This window comes from Myotis nattereri (genome assembly GCF_964212035.1).
Source record: "Myotis nattereri genome assembly, chromosome: 20".
In the NCBI taxonomy this organism is placed as follows: domain Eukaryota; kingdom Metazoa; phylum Chordata; class Mammalia; order Chiroptera; family Vespertilionidae; genus Myotis; species Myotis nattereri.
In genome coordinates this window covers 152,757-171,398 of record NC_138096.1, presented here as the reverse complement: position 1 = coordinate 171,398, position 18,642 = coordinate 152,757, and the positions used below count along the sequence as shown (strand labels likewise).

At 52.2% G+C, this 18,642-nt stretch overlaps 3 protein-coding genes across 3 annotated transcripts; all 3 read right to left on the bottom strand.

Moving 5' to 3' along the window:
• Positions 1–590: 590 nt before the first annotated feature.
• On the bottom strand, positions 591–6,705 carry CYB5R1 (cytochrome b5 reductase 1). The gene is made up of 9 exons (XM_081114424.1): positions 6,476–6,705; positions 6,079–6,228; positions 5,891–5,963; positions 5,286–5,392; positions 3,876–4,005; positions 3,155–3,238; positions 2,229–2,314; positions 1,718–1,817; positions 591–1,398 (listed from the first exon to the last, which is right to left on the bottom strand). Exons 1-9 carry the CDS (start codon positions 6,488–6,490, stop codon positions 1,226–1,228), a joined length of 918 nt encoding a protein of 305 aa, XP_080970550.1. The 5' UTR covers positions 6,491–6,705; the 3' UTR covers positions 591–1,225.
• Positions 6,706–7,515: 810 nt separating this feature from the next.
• Positions 7,516–9,292, bottom strand: LOC308535637 (alpha-1,6-mannosyl-glycoprotein 4-beta-N-acetylglucosaminyltransferase-like; the record flags this gene model as incomplete). The annotated part of the gene is made up of 2 exons (XM_081114599.1): positions 9,142–9,292; positions 7,516–8,723 (listed from the first exon to the last, which is right to left on the bottom strand). Exons 1-2 carry the CDS (start codon positions 9,281–9,283, stop codon positions 7,516–7,518), a joined length of 1,350 nt encoding a protein of 449 aa, XP_080970725.1. The 5' UTR covers positions 9,284–9,292.
• Positions 9,293–12,837: 3,545 nt separating this feature from the next.
• LOC308535634 (alpha-1,6-mannosyl-glycoprotein 4-beta-N-acetylglucosaminyltransferase-like) lies at positions 12,838–17,229 on the bottom strand. The gene is made up of 3 exons (XM_081114596.1): positions 17,095–17,229; positions 16,188–16,344; positions 12,838–14,072 (listed from the first exon to the last, which is right to left on the bottom strand). The coding sequence occupies exons 1-3, from the start codon at positions 17,197–17,199 to the stop codon at positions 12,976–12,978; spliced, it is 1,359 nt and encodes a 452-aa protein (XP_080970722.1). The 5' UTR covers positions 17,200–17,229; the 3' UTR covers positions 12,838–12,975.
• Between the last annotated feature and the right edge of the window lie 1,413 nt (positions 17,230–18,642).

The window sequence follows — 18,642 nt, the reverse complement described above, 5'->3', positions numbered from 1 at the left end:
GGAAGGGAGAGGGAGAAAGAAATAGAAACAATGACCAGAGAGAATCATTGATTGGCTACCTCCTACAGGCTCCCTACTGGGGATTGATCCCCCAATCCGGGCATGTGCCCTGACCAGGAATCGAACTGTGACCTTCTGGTTCACAGGTGGACACTCAACCACTGAGCCACACCAGCTGGGCTTAGGTTACTTTTAAAGGAGAAGGCTTCTTTTCCAAACAGAAAGACAATACTTACATTTTTTTGCCAGGTACCCTGAAGGATGAATATGGTGAAGGAAGGGTCAAGAGAAGGGAGAAGGAAGAGTGGCCAACTAAAGGACCACTGGACCTGGGCTCAAACCACATTCCCTCTAAACTGTGCTCTGTCCCTGACCTGAAAAGCCTCCAAGGAGAAGCTAAGCTTCTGCTTCTGCTGAGACAACTGCAAAGATGATCATGGTTTGGGGACAGCTTACATTTTAGCACACAGGACAACTGCTCAAGGGTTCTTGGGAAGACCTGGAAGAATTCTGTGCTGGGAAGCCCTTCCTCCCAAAACTCTCAGGTGTGAAAAGCCTTGGCGACAAGACCCTCAGACACAAGAGGTCTATAGGTATAACTCTGGGGCCTTAGCCCATTTATTTGCATAGCCAGAGGTTCCTGCCACAAGCAGCAGTCTCAGACTGTGGATAGCCACTTCCCTCTAGCCTGGGCTGGGCAGAAAGAGACAGACATGCAAATACATATTTGAGATTCCTCTCTCTGAGGCCTGCAGGACTGAAGAAACCACCTGCTCCTTTCCTGCAACCTCTGTAAGATTAGCTTTAGAAGTCTGCTCAACTTGCACTCACAGAATCTGCTACCAGTTAAGCACTGAGTAGTAAGTAAAACCCATTACATAGGTTGTTCCTTTCAACACAGACAAAGAAGAGTGTGATGCTACCCAGGAAATAGCCAGGCTCGGGACGAAGGTACATGCTTCCTTCTTCCTGACCCATGGAAGAGACTGCTCCATGGCCTGACCTGGACCTTTTGTCACAGGGAGATTTGGGGGGCCTTCCAGGGAACGCCTCGGCCTAGCTCTCTCCAGGGCTACAAGGATGCTGTTCCTGTAGGTACCATCAGATTTCAGCTTCAGAGAAGGACAAGAGGCTTACCCTTCCAGGAAAGAGATCTAGGACTTACAGCATGCGAGCACTGAACAGGAACATTGCCGGGAACGGGACCAGGGAAGCCAGGGGACGATCAGTAGGTGAAGCGCATCTTTTGAGAGTAGCCCAGTTTGTCCAGGTTGGGGTGGCAGGCCAGCTGCACCATAGGGGGAGGTCCACAGAGAAGCAGCAGCACGTCGTCCCCCGGGGAAGGCAGGTGCTCCTGGATCATGTCCGCAGTCACAAAGCCCTGGCTGTAGGCCCAATCTGCAGTGGAGAGAAGAGGAGAGAACAGTCACTCCAGACCCATGCTGGTAAGGGGTGTAAAGCCTGAGGTGGGGAGGCCCAGAAAGGCTCTGGAGAAGGTGTCAAGTGAAACACAGCCTGCACTCAGCCTGCCTCAGCAGCACAGCCAATCCTGCCGCTCACCCGGTGAGCAGGGACCCGAGGGAAAGGGCCGGGGCACCCCTGCGTCCCTGCACACAGACTAGGGAGCTCAGCCGTGTCAGGGAGGTTGGTTCCACCGAAACCAGAACCCAATAGGGGCAAGGCCCTGGTTCTGGGGTATCCAGAATGGGGTGGGTACCTGCTGGGGGATGATCAAGAGTGAACCAGAGTTGAAAGCGACTGGGGTATTGGGCCTGCAGCTCCTCCAAGTCCTCCCGTAAGATTATGTCCTTTTCAGTCTGAAATGAAAAGGAGAAACAAAGTCTTTAGGAATCTCCTCAGGCTCACATAACATTTTGTAACCAGGAGAGAAAAAGAAAGCACGACTTTTAGGTTGGTTAGGATGAGGGGGAAGGAGAGGGGAACAGGTTTTATTTACACAGCATGAAGAAATAAAGATGGCATATCTAACCAAGGTAACCCAAAGAGCAAGTTTTTATGCTCAGGACGATATTCCCAAAATGTTTTCTTTTCTTCTTTCCTTGGGCCCAGGGAAGGAATTGGCTCAGGGCTTTGTCCTCTTATGGTAGCAGAGGGTCCTCTAGCTACAGGGGGATCTTGGGCACTGGCCTGTTTCTGCCCGTGGGTGCCACATCTCTGAGCTGACCCACACAACTGAAAAGTCCCAGGACTGAGAAAAGCAAACCAACCTGGTTGGCAAAAAGCAAAGAGCACTGGGTTGGATCTGTGGGGTCTTTCAGGATGGCCCGGATCAGCTGAAGCATCGGGGTGATTCCTGCATAGACAGCCACAGGGAGACATGGCAGTCACAGCCTACCTGTTCCGCTCCTTAGCCAACCAACGCTTTCATCTGAATGCTTCCCATTCACCACCGCACCAGCTTCATTCAGTGTCCAAGTCCTCTAACCTCCTGTGTATTCTCCAGCACCCACAGTTCTGGACAGACATGCCTCTTACCATAAACTCACAAAAACTGGTATCTGGTAGGTGAACTGTCGTCATGCTCAGTTCAAGCCACCCTCATGTCGCTGTGGGCTCATATTGTTAAAGTCCTTCTAAGACTTCCTCCAAACGTCCCCTGTTGGCTAAGACTCAGATGTCACAGGTGCTGACTCAGTGGGACAGTCCTGAACGGGGCTTGCAGGTTCAGGGCAAGTGCTCTGGAAGCAGGCAGAGCTGGATACTAATCCTTTACCTCTTAACCTCTCTGCAGCTGCCTTTTCTCATCAGTAAAAGGAAAAGGCAAGTACCTACTTCATAGACACAGACGTAAAGAGCCTACCACAGTGTCTACTATGTGGAAATGTCCAGTGCTAACTTTCTTCTTGACTGGCCTGTTTCTAGCTGTGTCCCTGTTCTCACCTAAAGGAGATCCATTCAGTGGGAGGTCTTAGGAGAGCACACCTGAGTTATTGCTCATTCTATCGGTTAAAAAATTGCTTTTGGTTTCCACCTGATCATGATTTTGTTTTTCAGGTACTGGGGAGCCCTGGGCATTGCTGGGAGTCCCAATTACCAGCTTGATCTTGATTTCAAAACCTTCCGAGGGTCCCCGGGAAGTTTTCATGGCAACACCAACAATGGTGGGAGAGAAGGGCCCCCAAGCGACACACACCTGTCCCGCCGGCGATCATGCCCAGTCTCTTTGCCACTCGGAGCTCTGGTGGAGACTTTTTGTTGGACTGAATGCTAAAATTCCCTGAGAAGTCAAGAGAAGAAGTGATGGAAGAGTGAAGTCAACATAGGAAATGAAGAAAACAAATGCAGAACTAAAAACGTCGCAGGCCAGGTTAGCAGCTGCAATGAAATCTGACCCCGGAGCTGGGCGGACATCTGAGTTGAGCCAGCCCTGATAATACACAGGAGGGTCAATGGGGCCAGGATCACATGGCCTGTATTATTAACTACCGGTCAGTTTAGGCCACACAGTGAGTCAGCAGCTGCTTCGGGCAGAGGGTCACCCCTAGTGAGGGCAACTGGCCTGGGGACAGGTGTGAATCTACTTTTCCAAGTGCACAGAGCAGCCCCAGGGACTTGCTAATGCTGTTCCCCTGGGAAGGGCTAAAAGCTCTCTCTGGCTCCCCAAACAGCTCAGCCTGAGGGGCGAATCTGTGAGGCAGGGCTGCTTTACTTATCTCCACAGCTGTCATGGTTGGCGAATTCAAGTGGACAGGGGACTGACTGATCCTGATCCTGGTGACAAGTGGACTGAGCCCTCTGCCTCTCGATACTGTCAGAGCTATGTGTACAGGAAGGCAGCCCTGGCCCGCTGCACGGCACGTGTGCCCAGAGGACTGGAGAGCTGGGAGAGGCTCAAGGAGCAGAGGGACCCTTACCTTTCCCCATGTAAGTGAGCAACCCACTCGGCCCTCGAAATTCCACCACATCCCCAATCTCCAGGCTGTCCAGGTACTGAGACATCTTCCCTCCCTCAGGAAATTTGGGGTGCACACCTTTCAGGTAGACCTGATAAGACATAATGGAAAAGAATTTATTTGGGAGGACATAAGGAAGGCCAAGAGACATATGAAAACACGCTCAAAGTCACTATGATCTGAGAGATGCAAATCAAAACGACAATGTGGTACCATCTCACACCTGTCAGAATGGCTACCATCAACAAATCAACAAATGACAAGTGCTGGCAAGGATGCAGAGGAAAAGGAACCCTCCTTTACTGCTGGTGGGAATGCAGATTGGTGCAGCCACTGTGGAGGACAGTATGGAGTTTCCTCAAAAAACTAAAAATGGAACTCCCATTTGACCCAGTGATCCCACTTCTAGGAATATATCCCAAGCAACTAGAAACACCAATCAGAAAGGATATATGTACCCCCATGTTCATAGCAGCACAATTTACAGTAGCTAAGACTTGGAAACAGCCTAAGTGCCCATCAGTAGATGAGTGGATTAAAAAACGGTGGTACATCTACTACACTGTGGTAAAGAAGAATTCTTTATATATTTTATTAATTTTTTTACAGAGAGGAAGGGAGAGAGATAGAGAGTCAGAAACATCGATGAGAGAGAAACATCGACCAGCCGCCTCCTGCACATCTCCTACTGGGGATGTGCCCGCAACCAAGGTACATGCCCTTGACCGGAATCGAACCTGGGACCTTTCAGTCCTCAGGCCGACGCTCTATCCACTGAGCCAAACCGGTTTTGGCAGTAAAGAAGAATTCTTACCATTTGCAACAGCATGGATGGAACTAGAGAGCATTATGCTAAGTGAAATAAGCCAGTGAGAGAAAGAGAAGTATCCCATGATCTCACTCATTTATGGAATATAATGACCAACATAAACTGATGAACAAAAACAGATCCAGAGACAGAGAAGCATCGATCAGACCGTCACACCTCAGAGGGAAGGTAGGGAGGGTGGGGGTAAGGAGGAGAGATCAACCAACGGTCTTGAATGCACATAAGCCTAACCAATGGACACAGACACCAGGGGGGTGAGGGCATGGGGGGGGGGGGGAGGAATGGGGGGATAAGGACACATATGTAATGCCTTAATCAGTAAAGAAAGAAAAGACTTTATTTGGACTCTCACTGATTTCCGAGGCCCCGCTGACTGCGCCTCCCTGGGCTGGGGCCGTATACGCCCGTGCTGTTTTCCCGTCTACGCACTCTTCGTAGCTACAGAGGACACAGGCCTCCTGCTATCCAACAAACTTAGAAGTGTCCTCAAACCCCAGAAAAAGTAGGGTGCAGAGCTCCTGGGGTTCCTTCCTCCCCCTCACCTTGACGACAAGATCCACATAGCCTTGGTCTTCGGCACCGGTGACAGGAGTGTATGGCCTGATGACCAGGCTGCCATCGATTCGGGCGGAGAGGTAGACGTGTTTGCCTGGGGACCATGCAGAGAACGACATGAGGGTGGCCTGTGGACGCGCTGTGTTCCAGTTACCTCTCAAAATACCCAGGGAGGTTTGAGACAACAAGGACGTCTTGCCCCAGTCAGCTACCAGGCAGGGAGGATTCACCCCTTTGAGCCCCCCGTTGGATCCCTCTTCAATACCCCAGTGGATAAACTCTTCTCTGTTACTGCCAGGACCTTAGCAGCAGCAGCAGAGATGCTAATGGGTATGAAATTAGTGGTTGCGCAGGGGGAGGTAGAGCAAATCCTCCGGGAAGGAGGGGGGCTGCTGAGTGTTAAAGATGTCTGGTGCACAGAAGCCACACCCTAGAATGACCCAGGGACAACCTGGAGGATCCAGGCAGGCGAGGAAGGGGAGAGGGCGGAGGGAGGGACTAGACGAACGCTGCGTGTTTTGGGAGACTCGGGAAGGAGAATCGCGCTCTTAGGATGCTGGGGAAAGGATCCCCAGCACCACACGTTCCTTACCCACAGGCAGCCCCAGAGTGTGCTGGGCGGTGGGCAGGGCAAATCGGAACCTCTTGGTGTTGTGGCTCACAGTCTGGAGGACGGATGACAGTGTCAGCAGGACATCCCGACCACAGTGGATGCGGTGGCTTCACACCAGGAGGGGAACTCTGGTCCCGCCTCTACCCGCCCCTTCCTCCGCAGCTCACCGTCTTATCCAGCAGCCGCAGCAGGTACTTCTCATCGGGGTCCAGGAGAGTGACCCGTGGGCGGCGGGACCTCCGCACCAAGTAGGAGCCCAGAGCCAGGCCGAGCAGCGTCAGCAGCCCCGCCCCGAGGGAGGCCAGCAGCGCTGGGCTCTGTGGGGAGAGGAGGCACTGTGACCGCCCCGCGAGAGGAGAGCCCGCGGCGCAGGACTGAGCGTCCCGCACGACCAGCTGCCCGAGCCCCAGGGCGGGAGCAGGCGCCGGCCGGAGGGGTTCCTGGGGCAGGGTCCTGGGACCCGACATCAGGGCGAGGGCGGCGGGGAGACCCCAGTCCCATAGCTGAGGGGCCAGAACCAGATGGAGTGGAGTCCCTGGGGCAGGGCCTGCAGGTCGGTCTCACCGGCTGGAACCCCATGACCGAGCACCGCGTCGTCCGCCGCTGAGCCCGGGGGCCGTTTCCACGAGTCGCCGCGCGGGGGCCAGAGGCAGGGCCTGGAGGGAGCTGGGCTGGAAGGGGCGGTGCGGGGCCTGGCACCGGGAGGCGGAAAGGCGTGGGTCCACAGAAGGCGGGCCTGACAAAGAGGGGAACCTGCGGAGAGCTGGGCTGGAATAGGCGGGGCTGGACCCGTCGGGGAGGGAGGCGGAAGGGGCGGGACAGGAAGAGGTGAGGCCTCGCTGGGAGCGGGCCGGAAGGGGTCCAGGAAGGGGCGGAGCTGACAGCAGTAAGGGGCCGGAAGCCGGAAGTGCGGGGTCTGACGACAGAGGACCAGAAGGGGCGGAGGGGTGAGGGTTGAGGCTGCAAAGAGCGGGGCCTGACAAAGCGCGAGGTAGTGTCGGAAAGGGCCGGTCTGAAGGTGCGTGGCCTGGCAAGAGGGGGGATGGAAGCTGCGGTGTCGGGAGGGGCGGGGGGCGGGCCTGACCACAGTCTCGGCCCGGAAAAGGCGGGGCCTGTGAGCGGCGCCGGGGACGAAGAGATTGGCGTGAAAGGGGCGGGGCTGTACGGCAGGGGCGAGGCGGAAGGGGCGGGGCCTGACCCAGGGCTTGGGGACCGGAAAGGGCGGTGCGGAAGGAGCGGGACTCTCCCAGGACTCGCGGCTCCAGGCGGGGCGGGGGCTCCTTGGTGGGAAGGAGCGGGAGTGTCGTGCTTGTGTGCTGATGAGAAGTAGGGCCGGGCACGGTGCCTCTTCCCTCTCCCTGGCCCTTGGAAGCCGAAAGGACATTGTCTTCTCTCTCCCCCTCACAGTGTCGCCTAACGTGGCCCATAAAACTGGGTGCGGTTGAGCGCACACCTCTGCTCGCCGGGGGCAGGCTGGCGCGCCTCTGCGGTCGGAGTGTGATTTTCAGTGGCGCTTCCTTTCCTTCTCACACGCACCCCAGTCTGGACAGTAACTTACACGGTCACCCCGCTCCGAGTGCACAGGCCTGGGCCCGTTCCTAGCTTTATTTCCTGCCGGCCATGTAGGCTGCATTCCCCAGGCCCGTCCCTGCAGAATCCCCGGTGTGCCTCCAGCGCTCCTCTTCCTCGGGCTGAGTCCAGACCCTGATCTGCCTGATGAAGAGCCAGGAGCCCTGAGAGGCCAGCACCAGCAGTCGTATGCAGCTCAGCTGCTCCACGGCGCCCTCTTCGTAAAACACCCTCTGGTCCAAGTTCCCCTGCACCAGCGGGCCCAGCACGGTGTAGCGCGCACAGCCTTCGGGGTGCGCCAGGGGGTCGTAGCCCAGTTCTACTTGGCCCTGCTGCAGCCGGTACTGCCCCTGTTTGTCAGCACCGGTCAGCACCTCTATGCGGACCACTTTCTGTGGCCTTTCCAAAACCACCACCAGGTAGTTGCCCCTCAAGGCATCAAGGGTGACGTAGCTCTCCGTGTTCAGAAAGTAGGCGTACTGGGGAATCACATTCGGTATCGGCCTCATGTCAGTGAGGACACTGGCTACCGGGTTGTCCGGATCACCAAAGACCACTTCCTTCTCCACAGGAAAGCAGGTGTCCTCGGACGCAGAATAATTGCCCGTCGGATAGAAGACGGAGGGACTGAAACGAATAGGAACATGTTGGGCCAAGAGAAGGCGGAATTCAGAGAGAAGCAAGTGAGTAGGCGTGTCCTTAGGGAAGAGGAGGAGGAAGGTGGTCAGGCGGGAGAGGTCGCTGCTGTGGAAGACTTTCCCGGAGAAGCTCAGGCTGGAGAACTCCAGGGTCACCCAGGGTCGTTCTTTCCAGGCTGCCAGTGCCCAGTAGATGGTAGAAACAAATTTGGGGGTGCAGCTAACGTGATCTTCTACCATCAGAAAGTATTCAGAGAGGCTGACGGCGAAGTTCATAAGGACGGCGTAGTCGACTTTCTGCCTGGAATAAACAGCTTCACAGGGTGAGGAGTCATTAATGTTGCCCCGGTCTCCTGGGACAAGAGAGCCACTGAGATGACCGTGGATCACAAGCAGCTTCTGGGCCTCAAGATGAGGTTGGAAGAGGCCTGATATGTTGGCGACCATTTGGCTGAGCCATGCAGGGTCAGGATCTGACAGGTGGACCAGCACCACGATACAGTCCAGCTCAGACTCTGAGGAGGCTTGGAACAGAGACTGCAGGGTGTGCAAGAGGGTGCTTCCATGAGGACGCTGCACTGAGGAGATCCCCACCGTCAGTAGTTCTGCGGGGGGGAGGCATAGGGCACCATTAGCTCTCGAGGTGGTGACAAGACCCTCCGCCCCTCTCTCCTTAATGCCAACCCCTGGGGACAAAGTCACAGTTCCTTTCCCTTGGAGAGTGTGGTTAGATAAGAGATTAATCTTTGGTCAGACTGTGAAGTGGTTTTATTTGATCACTACTTTGCAAGGTCGTTGGAGGACAAGGCTCTCTGATGGGGAGGCTGCCCTGTACCAAAGGGAAATCTGCTGGCGTGGCATATGAGCCCGACCTCAGACCTGGATGGCAGGGCCTGCAGGGGCAGAGGAACCGGAGGGCTCTGGTAGAACAGTGCCCAGTGAGCTGGCACCCATCACATTCATCTCCCTCTGGGTCCTCCCCCTCCCTCCTCCCTCAGTCTGACCTCTCTCCCGCGTGCTCACTCTTCTCCTGGGGAAGGGCTCCAGCCAGGACTGGGTAGCTGGTGAGCTGGAGCACAGGGGAGCGTCTCTGCATCTCCTTGAAGGTCTCCAAGTGGTTCTTGCTCTCAGAGCTGATTTGCTCCTGGCCCAGCTGCTGCAGCATTTTCTTCTTTTCCTCCTGCTGAGGATGGGTAAGCGTCAGCCCTGAGCTTCACCCCAGCTCCTCTGGAGACAAATGAGGGCAAATCTTCCTTCTAGGACAGACCAAGTAAGCCCCAGGATCCAGTCACCAGGGAGCTCGAGTATCGGGGCTCAGTGAAGCACTGTCCCCACCTCATCATGAGAAAACCCGTGGTGCTGGAAGGGGTGGTGGGCCTTGGAGTCGGGGAAGTGGGGCTCTCCAGTTCTGTGTGGAATGCCTGTGGGAAGGTCCCAGACTTCTGCAGAGTTAGAACCTGCCTGCCCCACCTTGCCCAGGTCTGATTTCTCCACCATTACCGGCTGGCAGAGCCCCTGGCTCTGCTTGGCCTGTGCTGGCTGCTGGGACAGCTGCTGAAGACCAAGCTGTCTTGTCCTGAAGGAACGACACCTGGTGCCTCAGTTCTAAAGGCCTTTCTTCCCTCAGTTCTGGCCGCACACTTCCCCACAGCCACCTCCCCCTCTGCTCTAGCCGGTCCGAGGCACGTGGGGAGAAGGTGGACCCCAGAACCTGAGCATGACCTTCTCCACTGCAGACGCTGTGCATGTGGGAGGAGTCATCTTAGGGCTTGAGTCTGTCCCTGAAGGGAGGATGGGAGGAGCACCGTCTCCTGAGGTGAGGAGAGTGGCAGCAGGGCTGCCTAGAAGGTCTGGGCAAGGCTCTCTCCACACGTAGAATGCCCTCTTCCTCCCTCACCCTGTGCAAATCCTGGCCATACTCAAGGCGGGGTTAATACCTTTTTTTGACACGTTCCTGATCCTTCAAGTGCCCTCTTCTTAGAACTTCTATGGTGATGCCTGCGTGTTTGCATAAGTGGACATATTTCCTCCCTGCGGAAGTGTTGGCAAGTAATCCCTCCCAATTTCTGGAACTTACCGAAGGCACGCTGTGCTCAAGGCGCCTGTTCCTGTTGTCCTGGAGGAAGAAGCTCAGGGAGATGAGGGACACAGCCAGGAGGGAGTACCTCCACAGCGTCATGGTGCTGGGCCTGGCACTCGGCAGGACGTGAGCAGGAGTTGGATCCTGAGAGAGAGAAGCCAGGCATGTCCTCCTGTTTCCTGCGGCCTCCCCTCCCTGCCCCCACCCTTGCTCCTGGACACCTCTGCCAATTTCCTTCCTAAATCTTTTCCACCCACTTTGGCCCCCTGCTACATTCCCCCCAATATAGCCATCTAAGGAGAGACAAAGGTCATGGAGTTTGGTTCTATTCAGCTGCTGCCTTCTTCAGCTCCTGTCTGGGTTTCCAGGTGGAACTGGAGCACATTGGTTTAGCCACTTGGAGTAGAGGCACCACCAGCGGGGATGTGTTGCCAGAAATCAAGGGTTAGGTGTTAGCTCCCTAAACTCAAACTTGAGTTAAAGTCTCCACTGGGGGTTATTTCAGACAGATTACGAGGTTTTGAATCAAGTCAGAAGGATCAAGGGAAACTCTTGCGTGTCTCCCCCACCCTGGACTGGTAGGAAGGATGGAAACCTAGAAGTGGCTGGAAATTTCTAATCCTGTGGAAGTCTTGACCAGGTTTGCAGAGCCACAGCGATGGGAGGCTTTGTGTCTAACAGAAAGCATGGCTTGATAAGCCAGCAGAGAGCAGGGATTTCTCTGAAATCACAGAGAAAAAAACTTCAATGCTGCAGGGTGGGAGCCCAGAGTGGCTCCTCTGAGGCAGCAGAAACTAGTCACCATCCCAGGAGACCCTCCCTGACAACCATTGTTCACCCTGAATGGGGACTGCTCACATCAAGCACCTGTTTCTGGATACGGTAGGAATAAGGGTTTAAAGCCAGCTTTCCAGTCTTATCTCAACCCAGAAGCTGAAAATTAACTGTCAGCTTGAATCAAATCGACAAGGGTGGATATTGAGTGATTGCTTCCCTATTAGAGGGCCCCATACGGCTCCTGGAGCAACCATCCATGTTACAGGATATCCAGTTATAGGGCATGTGCCCTGACTGGGAATCGAACTGGTGACCTCCTTAAATGTCTGGGTGTTTCCCTTTCCCCAGCTTACAGTTACCCAAGTACATGTCTGTAAGGTGCTGTGGTGGTGGTGGTAGGGTGTCTGGGGAATCTTACAGGATTTGTGTCTCAGGGACCTTCCTTCTAGGGACCTGCCCACCTCTTCCATCAGTGCACATGGACCTGAAAATTGGCTGAGATCCAGAACCAGGCAAGGGACTGACTTATTGGGGTGACTGTCCTCAACCTCCTGCCCCTCCATTTTTGCCTTTTGTGGTTGTCGTCTCCCTACCTACTTTACCCACAGTGGCGATGTTCTGTGAACCTATTTTAGCCTCTATTTCCACAGCTACCTGAGTATCATGAGGAAACCAGTGCCAAGTCCCCACCTTGCTGTCCATTTCCCCAGGGTACTCTCAGCACCCCGTGTCAGTTCACACCTGCCAAGCTGCTGACAGCACATGGGATTATACATCCCAGAGCTTCACTAGTGGAGGGGAGGAGGCCGGGAGAGGCTTCAGATTGCCGTCAAGGTCTGACAAGGGTGGGAGGTGACGAAGGAAGTCTTGGCCAGGAAGCCCCGGACTGCAGTGTGGTTCTGGGAGTTTAAACAGGCTGAGGTCACCTGTCAGAGGCACCCTCCATCTTGCCAGAATGGGCTCTCCACCAGGGGGGACCATTCTGTGGAGAGCGTGGCCATGCCACCAACACTGCGGTGGATCCTGTGGCGGCCTGATGCTCAGAGCTTCTCCCCCCTGCCCTTATTTGTCCCCCATCCTCTCCTTGTTTTTGTCCCACATCCTGTTTCCAGGCTCTGCAGCTCCTGCATCTACTTGGGTTACAGCTCACTGGGACACACTGGCTGGCTTTTGATTTGGGTTCTTCCCAAATATCCCTCTTGGAGTTCTCCTTTCCTTCCTCCTCTCCCTGCTTTCATGGATTATAGTCAAGCTAGTGAGAACCAGACACTGCACGTTAGCTGAGCTCAGGGCTCAGATTTTTCTGGAAATAAAGATCTCATAGCCAAACTGAACTAAAAAAAATGAGTAACATATCCAAAGGTTTTCCTATCAGAAACCTATGTTACCTTATAGTCCCAGAGATAAGACTGCTGGACAGGAGCTATCACAGATCAGAACAAGTGATTTTCAGCAATTTGGAGGCTATCTGAAAAGGAATACCTGACATGCTGGGTGACCATGGAGAAGAGGACTCTGCCTGACCATAAAGGGGTCAGTAGTGTGCATCGAATGGCCACCTTTAATGGGAAATGAGACCACAGAACACACAGTCGTGTTTCTTTCCTGCCACACAGGAAGTTCCGCCTTTAATGAGTCCATTTCTGCTGGTGGAGAGACCCCCATCCGTCGTGATATGAGCATCATTCAGTCCTACCCACGTGCTCCTACTGTTCCTTCGAATCTGGTGTTTCTGCTCCAAGGGAAGAATTCCGAATGGTAGACCTGGTGAGTAAACCAGGAAGGCTTTTAACAAGCCCACCTCGTCCACCAGTGGTTCTGGGACCAAGAGTACGTGACCTTCACTCTGCCTTTCAACACGCATCTCTTCTGAAGGAACAATCCTGAAAGGACCCAAGTTCAACATTTTAATCTTTTGTTTGTTTAACCTCTGTAGACTCTAACCTCCAATCTGACCACTCCCGCAACTCCTGGTGGCTTCTCCATTTATCACTTAAACCTCACTTGGTCCAGAGGTGGATGTGCCTGACCACTATCCCAGAGGGAGCAGCGGCGGTCACAAGCAGTCTCACACATTTCACCTTCTTCCCAGACGTGGGAGACAACACCTGCTTGTTCAGGACGCCATGTACCAGCAGCCCCAGCAGAGTGTAGTCGTCACAGTCACCGACCCTGTTTGTAGAGTCACAGCCCAGTTCTACTTGTCCCTCTTCCAGCTGATTCCAGCCTCTCGGGTCAGAGCCAGTCAGCACCTGAACTCGGGACACGTGGGCAGGTACATCCAAAACCACAGTCAGATGGCTGCCAGGCTCAGCCGACTTGGTGTAAAAGAAATTTTCATCCAGGCTGTAGGCGTGCGAGGGAGCAGAGTCGTTGGCAACCTTCAGGCTGGTGTGGATGGAGGCAGCTGGGTTGCTGGGAGAGCCAGTGTCATCCTCCTCAAAGGAGGAGGAGTTGCCCACTTGCTGGAAGAGGGAGGGCAGGAACCTGATTGGTGTGTGTTGCAGCAGGGCCTGAAAATGGGAGAGGAGGCAGTCCCAGGGCATTTCTCGGTAGAAGAGGAGAAGGAAGTGAACGAAGCGGGGCATGTCTCCAGTACGGAAGAGTTTCCCGGTGAGGCCCAGCGGGGAGAACTGCAGGGTCACCCAGGGTCTGTTTGCCCAGGCCGACACTGCAGTAGCTATCTGGGTGACAAATCCGGGGGCACATTTCACATCATCCTCGACCATCAGGAAATAGTCAGAGTGCTGGGTAGCAAAGTTCATGAGGAAGGCATAGTCCATGTTTTGCCTGGAGTGGAAGGCTGCGTGGACAGGAGGGTCAGTAAAGGTCACTTGAAGATCCTTCAAAGGAAGATAGCTTGTGAGAGGAGTAGTGATCACCACCAGCTCTCTGGCCTGTATGCGTGGTTTAAACATGGCTGAGAGGTTGTAGATCATCTGAACAAGCCATTTGGGGTCAGGACCTGCTAGGTGTACCAGAACGGTGAAGTGTTTCCGCTCGGATGAGGAGGAAGCGAAGAAGAGAGACTGCAGGGTGTCCACGAGGAGGCTCCCTTCGGGACGCTGCCCGGAGGAAATCCCTATGGTCAGCAGTTCTAGGGTTGGGGAGAAGAGAGGACCTTTGTCAGCTTACAGAAGTGAGAAACATAGTTGCTATCGGTGAGGTTATAATACTCGCAGGTCTTTCCATACACCAACTTAATGTCCTTCTGTGGTTATTGTACATTTTCTTCCCCAAGCCTAAGCATGGACAATGTTAGGAGTTAATAATCTGGTCACAAGTAGTCAGTTAAAAAAAAAAATCATTACCTTTGAGGAACTATTGTTGGAGAAATAAAAGATGATAAACTAAAAACATTTGCATTTATGTCTCCTCAACCAGAGTCCCACTGAAAAACCAGAAAGCTTGCCATTAGAGAACTGTAATATTTGCAGAATTCCTAGAAGACAGAGAATATGGAACGGGGTGGTGAAAAAGTCTAGAAGAATTCATAGTTCAGAAGACACACAGAGAAAACAAATGCAGAGATTTAGTTTCATACTGAAAGCCTCAGTGGAATTCTGAGTTCGAGCCACCAAACGACAGGTATGAGCCCTGGGATGGTCACCTGGATTATCAGTCACAGGACTGTTTCCAGAATCACTGGACCACTGACCACTAAGGGGCTGGCTGTGGCAACATCCATCGCAGGCGAAAGTGCTACGATTTTCTAAGTAAAGTGGAAGGTCTGCCAAGGGAGAGCCTATGGGTGAATCCTGGGCTGGCGGGAGCCCCAGGACTTGAGCAAGAACTCCAGGCAGCAGCAGGAGGAGAGGGCAGAGCTGACGTGGCTTTTACCTCTAGGATAAAGCCCTGGGTGTGGCTCCCTGAAGGTGACACTGAGACGTGGAGAGGCATCTGTATAAACTCATGAATTTCATGTTTCAAACCATGGAAATTTGATCCTATTGAGGCTCAAATGGTCCTATCTTTGGCAAACAGCCTTTTGAAGTTGGATCCTGAGTCTTTTTGATACAACTTTAGTCATTTTTTAAGGCTTCCTTGCTATCTGAGAGGACATTTCCTGCCTTGGACCTGGAATCAGCCTGGTTATTCTTAGTGGAAAACAGTGTTTATGTAACAAACACTCATTTATAGGCCACTGGATAGAGCCAAAATATGTATTTCTAAAAAGACAAAATACCATCACGCATTCATACTACTTCCTAGTGCATTTAGTTAAAGAAGCGCAGCATCACAGCCAGTGAGGGTTATGGAAAGTGGGATTATTGGTAACAATAATAAAAAGCATTTACTTTTAAAGAAAAAAAGTTTTTCTTTACTCAGCATTCTTGTGTTATTGTTTTTTTTAAATTTATTGATTTGAGAGAGAGGGAGGGAAGGAGAGAGAGAAGCATTGATTTGTTGTTCCACTCATCCATGCATTCATTGGTTATTTCTTGTATGTGCTCTGACTGGGGACTGAACCTGTAACCTCGAATATTGGGATGACACTCTAATGGGCCTGGGATACCCAGCCAGGGCAGAGCTCTTGTATAATTAAGGCCAACACTCTTCAGCCCCCTTGAACTTAACTATTTTATTAACATAATAGTTTAGTCTTGCCCTTTGAATTCTTAAACTGTTTGAGTCAGAAAAAGCTTATTCTGTGTTAAGGTTTATTTTTTTCTCATCAGTGCAACTTGTGAGGATCCAATGAGTGTCATAGTTGGACCTCAGGAGGGTGCAGTCCCAAAGGGAAGCTTGCCGAGCAGGGGGAACGACAAAGTCCAACTGAGCTGACAGATTAGAAGCCACATAGTGTCTAGACACAGATCTTGGCGACAGCTGCCAGCATGGTTACCGTGGGGGCAAAAGGACACTGCAAGGGTCAGTATGGACCACAGACAGACTTAGCCGGAGCTGTATTTTTAGAGTAATCGGCCTATAGATGGCACTTAAAGCTGTGAGACCGGGTGAGGTCACCAAGGCAGTCCAGACAAGGACTGAGCTCTGGGCACATCAATATTTAGATGCCGGAGAGAAGATAAACCAGCAGAAGACACTGAGGATCTGAGTGAGGCTGGAGGAAAGCCAGAGCTTGGGGTCCTGGAAGCAGCTGGAGAGAGTGTTGACAGGAGAGCGGTCTACTGTGTCAGATGCTACAGGTCCCTGCTGCCCACCTGCCTGTCCTGCCCCTTCATGGTCTGGACCCCTTGTGCACACTCACTTTTTTTCCTAGGAGGGGCTCCAATCAAGATATAGGAATTCACGTTTTTGAATGGTTCTGAGTTTTTCTGCATATCTTTGAAGGTTTGCAGGTGGCGTGTTCTACCAGGGTTAAGCTGCATCCGGGCTCTCTGCCAGGCCACCAGCTCCTTTTCCTCCTGAGAAGAGAGTAAGTTGCAGCTATGAGCCCTCCCTTTGAGAATAATGGCTGGGTGGGTTCTGCTTTGCATCACATAATAAAACATCTCCAGGACACAAGGCAGGTTGCTCAGGGCTCAGCTCAGTTTCTTCCTTATCTTCTGAAAAAGTTCTACCCGGGGATTCTTGTACAGGTTATGGGTCCTGGGGTGAAGGGATTCCGGGGTTACATGCAGGGAATGACATGGTATCAGTCCACGCCATTCTTCCCCCACAGTCATCTCTCTGACTAGTCTAATCCCATGAAGGGCAAAGCATGTGCTAGGCATGAGAGGAGACAGTGATGCCACTGCAATGCCCCGTCTACACTCTTCACCCTCCAAGTTCATTCTCCCCCCTTTCTTTTCTTTTTTGCCTTTTCTGGGTTCTGGTGAAATTTCTCATCCCCTTAGTTTTTCTTGGCTTAGAAAAATGACAACTTCTCTGAGGTTCAGGGTCCTATGGGATAAAATGGGGATAAAATGTGTAACTTTGAAACCATAAGAAAGAAGTGTGATTTCTTCCCAACCCTGAATTCTTTATTCCAGAGTGCCACCTCCTTTATTGCCCCATCAAAGAAAAATATGTTTAGTCCTAGGCTTTATTATCTTTCTTCTCTGAGTGTCTATAATGTCAGTGACAGTTGCACACAAATGGACACTTAGATAGTGTCTCCTTTTTCTCAGCCCAGGGACTTCAATTTTGCCCGACTCACAGCTTCTGGTACTCACCAAGGACAGGAAACTTGTAGTGTCCAAAGGGTTTTCTTTAATGAAGAAGAAGATGGAGAGCAGTGCTGCTGCAGCAGAGACGAGCAGGCACAGGGCATCTCTCATGGTGCCGGGTGGGGAGGACCTACAGCAGCTTCCTCATCTGTGACCGGGGGTTATACTCAGATGTCTGCCTTTACACTGTCGAGAAAAGGTACCATTTGACAGTAATGCGTTTTTATTTTTATTGATTTCAGAGAGGAAGGGAGAAGGAGAGGGAGAGAGAGAAACATCAATGATGAGAATCATTGATTGGCTGCCTCCTGCATGCCTCCCACTGGGGACTGAGCCAGCAACCCTGGCAGGTACCTTTGAGTGGAATCGAACCCAGGACCCTTCAGTCCGCAGGCTGACGCTCTAGCCACTGAGCCAAACCGGCTATGGCTGACAGTAATGTGGTTTGTGAGTCAAGAAATGATTGTATAAATAATATATAAATATCATTATTTTTTAAAAGACTATTTTTTAGAGAAGTTTTAGGTTCATAGCAAAATTGGAGGAAGGTATAGAGATTTCCCAAATACCCCCTACCCCCACATGCACAGCCTCCGTCATTATCAGCACCACTCACCAAACTAGTGCGTTTGTTATAACTGATGAACCTATGTCCACGCGTCACCATCACCCAAAGCTCATTGTTTACATTAGGGTTCACTCTCGGTGTGGTACATGCTAAGGGTTTGGACATGACCTATATCCATCATTATAATACATACTAGAGGCCCAGTGCACAAAATTTGTGCACTTCGGCAGGGGTGGGGGGCCCTCAGCCTGGCCTGCACTCTCTCACAGTCCGGGAGTCCTCGGGGGATGTCCAACTGCGGGCCTAAGCTGTCAGTTGGACATCCTTAGCACTGCTGCGGAGGTGGGAGAGGCTCCTGCCACTGCTGCTGTACTCACCAGCCATGAAACTGGCTCAGGGCTTCTGGCTGAGTGATGCTCCCCTTATGGGAGTGCACTGACCACCAGGGGGCAGCTCCTGCGTTGAGCGTCTGCCTTCTGGTGGTCAGTGCGCATCATAGTGACCAGTCGTTCCACTGTTTGGTCAATTTGCATATTAGCCTTTTATTATATAGGATATTTTCACTGCTCTAAATATCCTCTGAGCTCTGCCTAGTCATTCCTCCCACCCCAACCCCATGGAAACCACTCATCTTTTTTTTACTGTCTCCATAGTTTTGCCTTTTCCAGAATGTCATATAGTTGGAATCATACACTACGTAGCTATTTCATACTGGTTTCGTTCACTTAGTCATATACATTCAAGGTACCACCATGTCTTTTCAAGGCTTGATAGCATATTTCTTTTTAGCACTGAGTAATGCTCCATTATGTGGATGCACCACAGTTTCATTTACCCATTCTGCTGACAGATATCTTGGTTTTCTTCAAGTTTGGGCAGTTATGAACAAAACTGCTATAAATATTTATGGGCAGTTCTTGAATGGACATGTTTTCAAATTTTTTAAAAATACAGAAATAACTTTTAAAAAATGATTTTAGAGAGGG

Bases quoted from the DNA above. Each gene is read 5' to 3' on its own strand.
- CYB5R1 (XM_081114424.1), bottom strand. The intron at 5,393-5,890 runs GTAAGGAACGTG...CATGGTCCCCAG, and splicing joins CACTCTGGGGCTGCCTGTGG to GCAAACACGTCTACCTCTCC. The intron at 2,315-3,154 runs GTGTGTGTCGCT...CTGTCTATGCAG, and splicing joins CATGATCGCCGGCGGGACAG to GAATCACCCCGATGCTTCAG.
- LOC308535634 (XM_081114596.1), bottom strand. From the start codon at position 17,199: ATGAGAGATGCCCTGTGCCTGCTCGTCTCTGCTGCAGCAGCACTGCTC. The intron at 16,345-17,094 runs GTGAGTACCAGA...CTCTCTTCTCAG, and splicing joins CTACAAGTTTCCTGTCCTTG to GAGGAAAAGGAGCTGGTGGC. The intron at 14,073-16,187 runs GTGAGTGTGCAC...CCCCAACCCTAG, and splicing joins AGCCCCTCCTAGGAAAAAAA to AACTGCTGACCATAGGGATT.